At 37.5% G+C, this 15,259-nt stretch overlaps 1 protein-coding gene across 1 annotated transcript in view; it reads right to left on the bottom strand.

Moving 5' to 3' along the window:
• MALRD1 (MAM and LDL receptor class A domain containing 1) overlaps positions 1-15,259 on the bottom strand; it is a 276,978-nt gene that overhangs the window by 252,049 nt on the left and 9,670 nt on the right. The window contains exons 5-7 of the mRNA XM_009637718.1: positions 10,015-10,108; positions 5,602-5,745; positions 519-667 (exon numbers count right to left, since the gene is read on the bottom strand). Coding sequence (XP_009636013.1) covers positions 519-667; positions 5,602-5,745; positions 10,015-10,108 — 387 coding nt within the window. The remainder of the gene's footprint in view (positions 1-518; positions 668-5,601; positions 5,746-10,014; positions 10,109-15,259) is intronic.

Genomic DNA, 15,259 nt, shown 5'->3' on the forward strand with positions numbered 1-15,259 from the left:
GCTCAACTGGCATTTGTGTTTCAGTTTGACATGGTTATTTTACCTACTAATAGGTAGAAGAATAGGAAAATTACTGCTCTAAAACATGGGCAAAGCAAATCAGGTGGATAAGCAAGAGCTTTCCAGACATCCCAAAACACCAACTTTCCTTTTTTCTGTGTTGCCATAGAGAAAAGCACTCATTTGCGCATTTGCAGAATAAGAAGGCGGCTAGAAAAGTTGTTACTATAGATTTTTTCCCAAAAAATCCCCAAATTATTTAATTCTGTAATAGCTGGGGTTCGTCCTTGAATTCTTATTGAAGAACTTTCAGCCATCAAATTAGTTTATAGCTGAGATGGCAAACACCCAGGTTTTATAATTGCATAGATCAGTGGAACGATACCAAGTTACTCTTTTGCACAAACTAACTTAGGGGGCAGGCACGTGGCAGCAGGCATATTTCCTTGCATTTTCGCTGGTAACACCTGTGCTGCCGTATCTTCACCCTTTGAAAATTAATGCATGTTTTTTCTTACCTGATTAGTAAATAGTACTGCCTTGAGAACACTGCTATCTGCCATGGAGTAATGAAACTGAAAATGGCAATTCTTGTTGAAGCAATGACACATGGAGCTGTTAAGATAAGCACTTGTGTTGTCCTTAGCTTCTAGCCATTCACAATGGCCTGAAAAATAAAAAAAATAGAAAAGGACTTTTTCACAAAACATACATTTTTGTTTCCCAGTCTATGAAAATTGACTGCTTTCCTATAATTAAAACATGGATCTATCCTGGCAACAATGGAATCTGAGTGTCATGCTGCTGAAGTGACTTGGATGTCACGTAAGTATTGCCTATTAAAATGATAGATATATATCTTCATTTGACTCACAGATAGCCCCAGCAACCAAGGATTACACCAGTTGATAGTATCCTGAAGTTACTTTGCATGTTAAAAGCTGTAAGCAGTCCCACGCTCAACTCAGCCTCCTTACATTTACAACCATTCAATACCTAATCGCAAATATATTTGGAAACTTGGCTTTCTTCCCTATTCCACCATGGTTTCCAGAAAATATTCTTTTTACAGTAATGTTTCTGTAGACTCTTCAAAAATTTAAAAAAAAAAAAAAATATAAGGAAGGTGGCAGGCAGAAGTATTTTGCCTTACTGCTACAGGACGCAGTAGCATCTCCACCATGTACTCAAGGTCTTTACTTCTCATCCAGAATTTCTGTAACAAAATATTGGAAGCATATTGTCTTTGCATCTGAAGCAGAAAAGCAATCTGTGCTCTTCTCGACCTACTGCCCCTTATAAAAGCATTCCTACAGAGATTTAAAAGAATACTCCATCCCCTCAACGGTGCCTTTTATTTGTCAGAAATAAAAAGGCTAAATACTTTTTACCAAATTTATCAGGTCTTTTCTTCCTTCTCCTGAGCCACTGAATATTTTGCTGCTTTCTGAAGCAGCTATTAAAATGATAAACAAGGTCTTACGTCCGCTGTTTCTGTGTTCATATCTCTAAATACAACTTATCTCAAATGCAGGTGTTACATGCTTTATTTCAGGCTGAAGGGAGAAAGTGTCATTTCACAAGGAAAATGTTCATTTTTATAAGAGACCACATTCTTTTCCTTTTGTTGTCATTTTACGCTTTGTGTTATGCAACATTTTACACTGAAATATGTGGTTGCAATTTCACTGGAATTAGGTTTGTAATTTCATGCCACAGCAGCTAACCTTGGTATAAGGAAACATTATAGATTTAACACAGCGTTCTGTTTGACAGAGATCAACAAAGCATCTACATTTCTATGACTACTGCCTTGTGCAGAAGAGAAATATGCATCAACATTACAATCTACACTAACGGTTCTTTATCTAACTTCAGAATTCTCCAATGCCATTATAAAACCAGCCAATTTCTGAGCCTAATTGTAATTAACATCCTTTTTCATGCTTAAGTTCCTGAATCTTTAAAAACAGGGCAAATTGGAGTTGACATGATTTTTAGATAAGAAATAAAGTGAACAGCGCCAGATAAACAGAAGTTCTATAAAACATCCAAAACAATCGTGTATACACAAAGGATACTGTTTTATGCAAGTATCGTGAATGCTTCTGAGACAAATTGAGGCCTACTTTCAGAAATGAAGACTCCAGAAACTCCTGTCCTGAAAATATGGGGGGTTTTATTATTATTATTTCCCTCTTCGCTATAGTCTGTAAAAGAAGAACCATGTCAGTTTAACTGGACAGGCAATAAACTATACTAAAGTACTTATTTGTTTCCTCCCTTCCAGGGAATTTTTTTTTTTATTACCTTTAGCCAACATTTATCTAGTACCTTTCTGAAGATTAACGGTATTAGGGATGTTTTTCTTTCATTTATTACAAACTTTGCAGTTCTTCTCCGAGGTCTGAATTTTCCTTAGTCCAATACACTGCATAGCATATTACTGTGTTTATGCTCTGACCTTCTTTACATCTTGTTCCCTTGAATTTTCATGACTTTCTGCTTCTGAAGTGCCAAAACTGAAGCCCATGTTTTTAGAAGTAGAACAGGCATTCCAGAAAAGCCACTTCATTCCTGCCAATGTGGCAGTAGGGCTACTGAGTCAGAGGAGTGTGTGTTTCTGCAAGAGATGCTGGGATGGTTGCTAGGATAAAGAGTGTAGACTTCAATATCTTTCCAAAAAGCCTTTTATTTTCCCTACGTGGCTGCTTAGTCAGGTTTTAGATAGAGGCTCTTGTTTCTTTCAGTTTTGAAGAAAAATTTTGTCTGCCATAAGCAAAATCTTGGAGTCCTGTGGAAAGATCAGCCGCTGGCTGCAATGGAGCCCAACTAGAAGCAGAGCTTACAACTTGCTGCTAAGGTGGCCCAGTGTCTCCTTAGGGCTGGGGTGTGCTAATGAACCTGCCTGTGTCCTGCCACACTGAAAACTCAAAGCCTATAAATATTTAGCTTCTTGGCTCCATCTTAAACATTTCCTGACTCAAATCCTTTGTCACTCCTTCTGCTTTAATCCATGGGGGTTTTATTTCACAAACTACACAACTTTGAATCTATGCTGCTAGTTTTGAAGTAACAACTGAGCCTTCAGTTAAAACTGAGCCACAGACTGGGACCTTTCCTTTTCCGGCACGTTCTCTTCCCCAGCAGAGAACTGCTCAGCCTCTGAACCGATCCCCTGCAACCTTCCCACTCAACCATTTCTGAGGTGAGAAGAGGTCAGATCTGAATTGCTGTTGTTTCTATTCTTTGACAGCGATTTTTCATGAACTCACAATTCGTGGATGAAATCTTGAAAAAAAAAAAAAAGATAAAAAAGACCGATGCAATAGAATCACATAATCTAATAATTTGATTATTTTTTCAGGTTTAAACTTGAGGGATTTTTATCATTAATTATCTGAAATGTTGGGTTTAAAAGCCATGGCACTTCCTTTGATTTCTTTTTGCATCTCATAATCTATTTACTATGCAGAGAATGGGTTTCATTAGTTTCTTATTAAAGAAGTGTTACCCCAGATGTAGGGAACTAGATTAATCCAATATAAGAAGAATGAACTATGGAAACTACCTAGCGTGCTGGAAATATCAATAAAGAAAAAAAAACAACAAAAAAATATTTTCTGCACAGTATTGCAGGGGAACATAAAACCTCTGTAAGAACTTTTGACACTAGAGAAATTAAGAGGAAAAGTTATAGAGAAAGTACCTACAATACAACACTGGAGAAAAGAGGCAATAAAAGAGCAAAGAAAAAAGGTCCTCCAAGGACAGAAAGTATTTTATTAAATTTAAGAATAGCAGGAAAGGAGGATTATTCAAAGCCTATAAGCAATCCTTTCTTTATAAATATAATTGTCTAGACCTCTGCTTTATAATCTAGTTTCTTACCTCTCTTCTATTTATAGCTGTGAAAGCTTTGATCAAAATCAGGGGCTAAAGTTTAGTCAAGCTCTATTTGCATTGCAAGTTTAAGCCCTCAAGCATGGTATTTTTGCAGTTTGCATACCGTTTCTTTAGTTTTTAGAATTTTAGTTAATATTCAGCCTCTTCATTTATGCCTCAACAAATCTGCATGAATAGAAATGCTGAATATATTGAGAGGTGAGGAAAGATAGTTCAGATTTTTTAATACTTTCCAATGTTGATGACCAATTAAATTCTGTGTGTTGTTTTGACACTTAATTCTTCTCACTTTTCTTTTTTCCTTTATGACATGGAAACACAAGGAATGTCCCCAGGCAGTTGTTTGTGTTATATGTTCAGCCTACTTTGCTACCTGTGCGTATTTATACTATAGTGGCCAAGCACCTACACAACAAAATGTGTTCTGTTTCAATAGACATTTGTGACCCAGTCCCATAAAAGCCACTTACAGAATTTCACTATCTTTTCTGTTAGCACAATATTGCCATAAAAGGGAAATTCATACACTTTACTAGCCCCTGAGGTATCATGTATGGTATCAATATACCACCTTTCAGGGAAGTGTTTAAAATAAAAAAAAGTTTCATTTTTGTTAGATACCCCAGTGGAAATTGAAAGGTGGCATGACTTCTTTTCTTTCTTTCTTTTCTTTTTTAAAAATGAGAAAAAAATCTGCTTTACTACTAAATGTGCTATCTGTTGTATATAAATGTTAACATGCAAAAATTCATCTTAACATTGTATAAACTCAAGGACTTTTGCTTGCTATTCCATTATAATTTGATTTTTAGTTACTAGAGTGTGTTGAAATGTATGTTAAAATTTATTTTAAAAATCTTTCTAAAATGAAAACCATATCTAAGCACTGATTCTGCTGCTATCAATGAGATGTACTCCATTTCTGCGGGCTCAAATTTCAAGCAGTAATGTCCATGCTGTCAGTTCTTCAAAGCTACATCACAAATTACACTATTACAACTAGTGCTACTTAACCCCTTTGAAGGCAGTCTCAGTAGACAAGCCAAACACTTAGCTGGCAAGGCAATTCCATTTCACATTACAACACTTAGACATTTATATCCATTAAGCTTTCAAAAACCTTTCCCACAAACCCACAGACAAGCACTACACAGTGACTTCAAAAACAAATGCTGCTCTTTACTTCTGAAAATTGCAACTGGATAAATTTTATCGTGTTTAAGAGTAATAAACTATTTTGTATAATAACTCTCTCTCTACAGCTCCCCTAATTAAAGGTTTAAAGTGAAATTCCTGACTGTATGCTCAAACACAGTAGTACTACACAAGTAAAACTGCCAAGTGTCAAAACCAAAACAAAACAGAAAAAAACCCAAACAAGGGTTGTGGGTTTAGATGGATTTAATTTAATTTCACCAAACTTTTGCATAGATTTCATACAAAGAATTAACTGGAAAATAAATAAATTATTAGTTTATATGGGAACTCTTACATTAAAATCTTTCATGTTTTACCAGCACGTGTGTTCACAGCATGCTTACTAAATGGTCAAAGCAAAAGCTGATTTAAGTACAAAATACATTAAATTAGTTTTCATGCTTTTGTACTGTTTCTACATTGGGTCACTACCTTGTCCTAAAAAGCACCATATTCTTCATGACAGCTAGTAATTGTGCATTAACTTAAATTTCCCACCTTCAGTATTGTTGCTCCAGTCTTTCAGGAGGGAACAGGAGACAATCTTGTGCCCAGCTTGCAGCCGTGCCCACATACCAGGCTCAGCCGGCTGATCTGAATGCCACTCGCACACACCAAGCTCAAAACTAGAAGCCTGCGGTGCTAAAAGACAAAGAAAAACAATCACTTAATTTCTTAAGAAGTCATAATTTATGAGACTGCTTCCCATTTGAAATATTTGCTTATTAAACTACTTGACAACATTTCTGCCTCTGGTTACTTTGAAAGCATTGTGTATCACTGAGTGCTGTCTAGTATTTCAGGCTTCCATCTTTAATGATAGCATTTTAAAAAATCATTCACTAAAGATGGATGCTTCTTTCAGAGCAATGGAGTGTTATTTAGGTTAGCCAGTTGTTGCAACCTTCATGAATTCACTTCCTCAGAGAGAGTTGCCAAGAAACATAAAAAATGACATATCATAACAAGAAATACCTATTTACTTTTCTAGATGATAGCTACAGAAAAATCACTTCTAACTGAGAGGTTAAACTCAGCAGCATCTCCATAATACTGGCAACAGAATGCTGCTTCTTAGAATCAAAAAGTCTGAATACATCACTACATATTTTCAAGAACTTTTTTAAGGCAAGTCATGCCTGACTAATCTAATGGTCTTCTACAATGGACTGACAACATTGGTGGACAAGGGAAGAGCTATGGGTGTCATCTACCTAGGACTTCTAGAAGGCCTTTGATACGGACCTCCAAATAGGAGAGATATGGGTTTGATGGATGGACTGTGATATGCATAAGGAATTGGCTGGATGGCCGTGTCCAAAGAGTTACAGGCAATGGCTCAATATCTGTTTGGAAATCAGTAACAAGTGGTATCCCTCAAGGGTCCATATGGGGACCAATACTATTTAATACCTTCATTATGACATAGCTAGTGGGATCGAGTGCACCCTCAGCAAGTTTGCAGTTGACACCAAGCTGAATGGTGTGGTTGACATGCCTGAGGGATGGGATGTCATCCAGAGGGACCTGGACAAGCTCAAGAAGTGGGCCTTTGTGAATTTCATGAGGTTCAACAAGGCCAAGTGCAAGGTCCTGCACATGGGTCAGGTATCAATACAGGCTGGGGGATGAAGTGATTGAGAGCAGCCCTGCTGAGAAGGACTTGGGGGTACTGGTGGATGAAAAGCTGGTCATGAGCTGGCAATGTACACTTGCAGCCCAGGCAGCCAACAATATCCTGGGCTGCATCAAAAGAAAGATGGTCAGCAGGTTGAGGGAGGTGATTCTGCCCCTCTACCCTGCTCTGGTGAGACCCCACCTGGAGTACTGCATCCAGGTCTGGAGCCCTCAGCAATGGAAAGACATGGATCTGTTGGAGCGGGTCCAGAGGAGGGCCACAAAAATGATTGGAGGGATGGAACACCTCTCCTATGAAGAAAGGCCGAGAGAGTTGTTGCTGTTCAGCCTGGAGAAGAAAAGGTTCCAGGGACACCTTATTGCAATCTTCCAGTACTTAAAGAGGGCTTATTAGAAAGATGAAGAGAGACTTTTTTAGAGGACAAGGGACAATAGTTTTAAACTAAGAGTCAATTTAAAGTGCATATAAGGAAAAAAATTTTTATGATGATGGTGGTGAGACACTGGAACAGGTTGCCCAGAGAAGCTGTGGATGCCCCATCATCAGAAGTATTAAAGGTCAGGTTGGACGGGGCTTTGAGCAACCTGATCTAGTGCAAGATGTCCATGTCTATGTCAGTGGGATTGGACTGGATGATCTTTAAATAGCCCTTCCAACCATAACCATTCTGTGATTCTATGAAGTTTGAGATGCCAGACTGTAGCCGCAAAATTTTGTTTAATTCTTAACAGTTACAGAAAGGAAGTAATGATTTTAAGCAGGATTGCACTATGATAATGGGAGTTCCATAGGGGAAAGACAATCTTCTGGTTAAGACAGATTTTTAAATAGCAGTCAGGTTATCTCAGGGAAAACATGGAGATTCCTAAATGTGCGGAGGAAACAATTTTATGTCAGCATACATAGACATTATTGTCTACCGTATCTCAGAGTTACTGTTATTCTCATTACTGACATCTCAGTGAAACATCCTGATGCTACAAACCTTAAATTTCTTCCTTGTTCCTGTGTTGCATGAACATGTGCACTTTTTTCAAACCATGTGTATTAAGTGAGAAGAGCTTGTGGGAAACTTATTTCCCATGAAACATGCAAAATTCTAGAACGGTCTAGAAAAAGATGTATTTTGTCAAATTTCAAAATTTAAAAAACCTGTAAATACACTCAAAAGGAGTCAAGCTCTTCTTTAAACACTTTTTAATTACTGAAACAAAACATTTTGATTTATTCTGCAATTTTTTAAATTTAGTTTTAAGTATTTCTGAGTTTGTTTGTTTGTTTTGACAACAATCTCAGTCTCTCGGGACAAAATATCCATTTTCCACCTCTTAATTCTGCAGCATGTCATGGTTTACACTGGGATTGAAAATCATGAATGGTACATTAAAAATGCAAATTTTAACTACAAATTTCATGCAATTAAAGTGGTCTTCATTTAAAGTCATCTTATCCAGGCATTCCATAAGGACTAGACAAAAAAATATTTCAAACTAAGATTAATCTGACCTTTTGTTTTAATTATTGGAAAATGTTCTGTAGTAAAATTCCTCTTTCAGGGAGAAAATTAAGATACTTTGACCCTGTTTTTAGCTGCTATGAGGAATTTAGATGTCACCTAATGAAACTGACTTTTTCTAGTGGGGAAGCATGGGATGAGAACTGGCTTTTATTAGAATATACCGGAGATACTTAAAAGTGCAGCAGCTCAATCTGTATTCCACGCTATATACTTCAACAACTGCCATGTAAGGTAAGTTTAACACCTAGATTTGTAAGTTCAGTTGAGTACACCCTGTTTCTGTTTCAATTTTTTATTTTTTCATCTCTTTGATTCAGTATTTCATCTGTATAGCTGACGACTTTTTTCATTTTTATTTGCTTTAGAAGTACTTTGTTTATGAAAAAAGCCAATACATTTGTACAGAGAGATTCATACCCTCCTGCAGGAGCTGGTTAAGCAATTATATACATTGCTGGAATCTAGCAATGCATTTTTTTCCATTTTAAAACTGCCCTTTCATCTGCAGAAAGCCTCCAAGGAACAGAAAGACTTTGGGAGAATCACACATCTGTCCTCTTTTCATTGCCAGTTTCAAATTCATTTTTTCAAAGAGAGCACACTGAGTTCATAGACAAGTATGCCCAAAGTTTTAAATTAGCATCCTTGCTCATTTAAATAGTATCGCTAGAATACCTCTACAAAATAGAAAAACAAGATGGGCCCTGGCATGAATATATTTATAAGAAAGTTGAAACACGGAGAGACATACACGACCAGGTTTAATTACCTGAAACTTCATTTCCCCAGTATGGATCCCCTTTGAAATAAATATGTATGCTTGCCTGAATCAATACTCTAGGATTTGTATCTTGGTCTTACTGTGATCTGCCTACAATTGCTCAGCACTCTAATATGTTAATAATGATGTGCATCTATTTTCAATCGTTTTTCCTATTTATTTTAGGCTACGCTACACAAAACCAATCGTGTAACCTAGCTTATTCTGTGTCAAACACTGCATTTCATACCTCAGCTAAAATTTAAAGACTGAACCTCTGTGCCTGTGCTACAACTCAGAGGTAGGAAAACAAAAGAGATGTTTTGAATCACGACTGTTCTCACCTGAGGATGTGGCACAGATACCACAGTGCAATCTTCTTGTGTAATACAGAACAGCAAGCAATCTAATTTATGCTAGGATGGGTAGCATTCCTTTCCCACGAAAATACATTGGGTTGAAAATAGACACAGGAAATGTTTTGCTGAAGAATCCTGACAGGCAGGGATGGTCTGGCTGCAGAGCTGACCAGCCTGACATTACAGGTCTTGGATGTAGCAGAGCAGAACAAAATAGCCCCACTACACAGCTGAGGATCAAGACCTTCAACACATTTAAAAATACACACAAATGCCTTTGGAATCTCCCTAAAGTCAGCTCTGAAGCTTTTCCTGAGCTAGCTACACATATCAATTCCTTGGCCAAAACCGTAGATCTTTTCTGCCTGCTGAGGTCTTAGTGCTCTCCTGGCTGCAGGAAGCTACATTTATACTATACCAGATTTCTTAAGGTATTTATTGTCATTTTTTCTAACTGTGTTTAGATGTGATAAGACAGATGATGGTTTAGAGGAATGAAAATGAGCCAGATGAAAACGCATAGAGAGTAAGAAAGGTTTTGAATATCAAAGGGCTTTCCTTTGTGTTTTCTCTTCTAATCCAAGGGAAAAGACAAAGTAAAATGATCCACTTCCTGAAAAACAGGTATTCTTACCACATGCCAGAGAACATCCTTCACTAAAAGTAACATCATCGATGGCAACAGTTTCGTCTTGTCTCTGGGTCTCCACCATCCCCCAAAAGATAACCTGCAGAGATTAACATCAACGAGAAATGGCATTCAGCAGTATCACAGACAGGAGAAAAAACCTTCCAAGATGTGCCAGTCTAGTCCACAGAGTTTCTATTAGAAATATGAGAACTCAAATCATGCACTTAACAATTTTGGAGGGTTAACATCTTGGCTTTTTCACATATCTGTGGCTTGTCAGCACAGATATATAGTCTAATTGTCCAACTCAAGAGTGAAGCAGCATTTAGCAGGAAGGATCTGAAAAAACCACAATAAAGCACGTTAAAATCTAAGCAAGGATCACAACAGTTAAGAAATACAAAGGATTTTGTGTTTTATCAAGCCATTATTCCACCAGAGACTGGAAATGTGAACCTTTTCTGGTTGTTTTCAGAATTTATCAGAGACCTGGAAAAGTCAGAGCAACAAATACAATTAGTCAGAAGCCTTTCATCAAACTTTTAGCCAAAACAAACCTTGAGGAATACTTGATCAACTGTTATTCTCCCCTAGTGTTACAACACTGATTTTTTTCTTTTTCTAACAAAGTCTTCTGTAGACAAGAAGTTACAAATATCTTGCACTTCCATCTTAAGGGCAGAATTTAATCTACCTTTGTAAATGTAGAGATTACCACAGTTTTTCTGCAGTGATGTAGAAGGGGACTGATCAACCTCAGTCCTTGGAAAAACCCAGCAAAAGCCACACAAATCAAAACAACCCAACAAATCATTCATATTAATAACATTCCATAAATTACTGACTAGCCACATCTTGGGATGTTACACCTCAAGGGTTTTCCAGAGCCCTGGAGGCACAATCTACCTAGAAGTACATTCTAGCTCTTAATAGTGAATGTACAGAGTTAGCTAGATAATAAGTTTTCAAATATTAGCTTTAGATTTCAGGGGCAATTTTGTGCATAGTTTAAGAGATTGTAACAGAAAACCTGAATTTATCCTATAAATTATCATCAAGAGTACAATATTCCACTATACAAGATGACACAACTCAGCTAAGTGTATGACATTATGTTATGAGTTGGGTTTTTTTTTTTTGGGGGGGGGGGGGGGGGAAGGTTTTGGGGGTTTGTTTTTTTATTTGTTTTTCTTAAGCTGTAGTTGACCTGCACAAGAAGTGTGGCAGCCTGTAAAGTCAAATTATCCTGGCATTATACAATCAGAGAGAGGTGTAATGTTATGTGCCGTATCATCAGTGAAAAATCCATGTCTAGTTCACTTTATATATATACACATACATATTTTTTTTTTTTAACACAGTAAAGAGGAGGATGGTCATCAATCACTTTCTCTGGCAATTATCCCATGAAGACCATTGTTAGCAGACACATGAACAACTACATTTTCTAATATAGTATTGTTAAGAAATAATGTCACCAGTTGTGTTTGTACTTCTTTGAGCATATGTAGCACAATGGAAAGAATACAGTTCATTGAAATCCAGAAGTTTTGAAGGAATAGGATTAATCCTGATATAAGTTTTTGTTTAAAATTCTTTTGGTATAATGATGTTTATTCATTTCATGTTGATGTCTACTTGGAAAGAATAACTTAAGTTGCACTAAATATTAATGGCATCATATCACATTCAATAATACGCTTATATGACTGAAGTGCAGTAACTTGGAAATTTGTTCATTTGATTTGTTTGAGAAAATATTTTGAATTGTTGAATGTTGCTACGACAATATGCATAGTTAATGTGTACTTTGGTGATATCACCAGTAGAAGGACAAATAGTATGTTCATGTTATCCATTTCTATGATTACATGGTTTCAGATGAGGTTCTAAAACAATCCAAGGGACTGTTTTGTAATAAGAAACACAAGAAATATTATTTAATATCAAGGACTTGACAAATATTTGACCTTTTCACAGTGAGTTTTCATTGTGAAGTCAAAATCTAGTTATTAATAACTTTATTTATAATATATATTTATATATAGCTTGCAGTTAGGGCTTCATAATCAGATTTTATCTTTAAGTGAGACAAAGTGATTTAGACAATGCTAAAGAGGTGCTATCTCACTTTGCTGGTGCAAAATCAGAGGTGGCTTCAAATTTATATTTCGCTGGAGCACACAAAGTAACAACTTGTGTTTCCTCAAAACTCATTAACAGTTTACTTGGTCAATATAATAAAAAGCATGGATTTAAGAGGCTTGCTTTAAATGTATATGTTATCAATGTCTCTACAAAGAGCTCCCTGCTGACTATTACAGGCATTCAACACATCCTGGTATTCTGAAAACCCAGGGAAGTTTTTCCAATGATAAAAGAAAACAGCCATATCTGTTTAAAAGCATTTGACTACAGGAGAGGAGTCAGATGCCCTGAATTCTATGAAAGGTTTATTACTGACTGAACTAGGAGCAGAGTCAATGCTGCAATTCTGAACCCATCTTTCTAGAAAAGTGTCAGTTCTGGTTTTTTCTTCATCATGTCTTAACTTCCCCACTTCCAGATGACAGAAAATCATGCTAAATGCCTCCAGCTGCTCCCGGGTCTAAAGAAAGATTACCTGGGCTTTATCTGGCAGAGATACCCATCTGCCCTCTCTTGAGGAGTTCAGTCCAATACTAACCAAACTGACTCCTATCCACATTTATTTGAGCAAGAAATTGTTCCATTTTCCCCTCTGACACAAAGTCTAGAGCTCCTTCAGTCCAAAAATTTGTAATGAAAATATCTACTTAGTGACACTATTTGCTCATAACTGTGATTAACAAGTCCTGCTTAAATATGCAATATCTATGGCCATCAGAACAAATTAACATTGCAACTCCATTAGTGGCAAGGAAAGACATAGCGGGAATGTGGGTGGGATCTAAAACAGGCTGGGCTTCCCCCACAAGTGCAGCCATGGGGACAGATTCCCAGTGAAGCAGTGAAGCCCAAGGTAAAACACAGGAATCAAGCATGAAGACAGAAGTGAACCCCAAACCCATTTCATAGAAACATAGAATCATTTGGTTGGAAAAGACCTTTAAGATCATTGGGTCCAACCATACCTGTCCACTACCACAACTGCCCCAGGTGTCCTCCAATTATCACATCACCCACAAGGTCTTCTCTGTTCACAAAAAAACAGATGCAGTGGGATGCCTTCCCTAGTTGATTCACTCACCAGCTATGTCAGGAAGTTATCTTCCACACACCCCAGGAACCTCCTAGACTGTTTCCTTTCTGCTTATTGTACTTTCAGCAGACATCTCCTAAGTTGAAGTCCGCCACAAGAACAAGGGCTAGCAATCATGAGACTTCTCCCAGTTGTTTGTAGAATATTTAACCTGTCTCTTCTTCCTGGTTGGTCGGTCTATAACAGACTGCCGCCATGACATATGCCTTGTTGGCCTTTCCCCTGATTCTTACGCGTAAAGACTCAACCGTATCATCACCATCATTGAGCTCAAGGCAATCAAAACACTCTCTAACATATCGGGCTATCCCACTGCCTCTCCTTCTTTGTTTATTCTGCCTAAAGAGTTTATAGCCATCCATGGTAGCTCTCCAGTTATATGAGTTGTCCCACCACATTTCTGTTATGGCAACTGTATCATAGTTTTCCTGGTGCACAATGGCTTCCAATTCCTCCTGTTTGTTGCCCGTGCTGCAAGCATTGGTATAGATACACTTCAGTTGGGCTAATGATCCTGCCACTCTTCTAAGAAGTCTTAATTCCTAAGTGACTAATCGCAGTTGCTACTAATCCATCAATAACCTTTGCATCTTTGCTGCCACTTGGATTACTGTCCGATGTTTTCTCTAAGGTGACAGACCAAAGGACCTCACTAGCCCACTGTCCCTCTCACATTGGCATACCATCCCCACGCTTATTTCTAGCAAGCCTGGTTTAATCCCTCTCCCCCTTCAAATCTAGTTTAAAGCTCTTTCAATGAGCCCTGCTAACTTCTTGGCAAGCATCCTTTTGCCACTTGGAGACTCACGTGCCCCATCATTTGCCAGCAGGCCCTGTGTTGTGTAGGCCAACCCACGGTCAAAAAAACCAAAATTCTGCTCCTCACACCTCTTCCTGTTCCTTCCCTCATCGTTCCCTGTAATAGGAATGATAGAGGAGAACATTACTTGTGCACCTGATCCCTTCACCATTTGTCCCAAGGCCCTGAATTTCCCTTAATAAAGTCTGGGAGACAGAAATTTGTTCTCAGTAGAACAGGCGGGGAAATAGTTGAGGAGAGCAAACCACAACACAGTTCTCCAAAACTCAGCCAAAAGAGACATACTGAGCTTCTTGTGTATTGAGTAATTAAAGCAGTGGTAATCTTTGTATTTCAGAGTTCCTGACAGGTGGAGATTTTTGAAAGGCAAAAGCAAATCCACTATCCCATAAAGATAATCAAGACTTTTTGTTATTTTTAAGTAGGAAGAGGCAAAAGTATTAAAGTCAAAATCAAAATGAGCAAAGAAAATAAGCAGCAGAGGTTGATTTTAATTAAAATCTCACTTCAAGTGTGCTTGAAAAACTGACAATACTCAAGCACCCTATTTCAAATACATTTCTACACTCATAAAAAAGTATTTTTCCTCATCCATTTTTTTCCATAGAAACTTTAATAATCAAAATTTTGTCTTGAAAAATGCCACAAGTAGACCTGTAGGCTAAAGATCTTGTCATATCAAAAGAACAAGTGCAAAAGGGCAAGCGAATTGCATTCCCTTGTATGACCAGCACCTGGCAAGTTGCCACTGGGGGAAAACCATGCAACCAAAGAAGAAAGTTTGCTCAGCTTCAGGGTCTAAGTTTGGTGAGGTGCCCAGCTACATTTCTTTAGACAACCGTAATGATTACTGCAGTAAGTTTGACACAGGCCTCTTTAATGCTGGACTGTGCCCATCAGTTCACTTTATAGAGGCCAAATGATAACAAGTTTTGCAAGCAATAAACTAATTAGGATTTGATCCAGCAATTTAGAGGAAGAAGATGCCTTATTATATTAACCATTCCCAGATTCACCCAATTTTCTAAATAATATGAAGGATGAAAAAGTAAATCTAGAAGTAAACCTTTCTGGTACAACCTATTGTGTGATATATATGTTATACGTGCACTCCTATCAAGTAGAGGTTAAGTTACTGATAGGTAACAATATTGATACCTGTGTTAGCTACAGGTATTTTGTAACAT

This window comes from Egretta garzetta, unplaced genomic scaffold, assembly GCF_000687185.1.
Source record: "Egretta garzetta isolate BGI_Z169 unplaced genomic scaffold, ASM68718v1 scaffold434, whole genome shotgun sequence".
NCBI classification, from domain to species: Eukaryota; Metazoa; Chordata; class Aves; order Pelecaniformes; family Ardeidae; genus Egretta; species Egretta garzetta.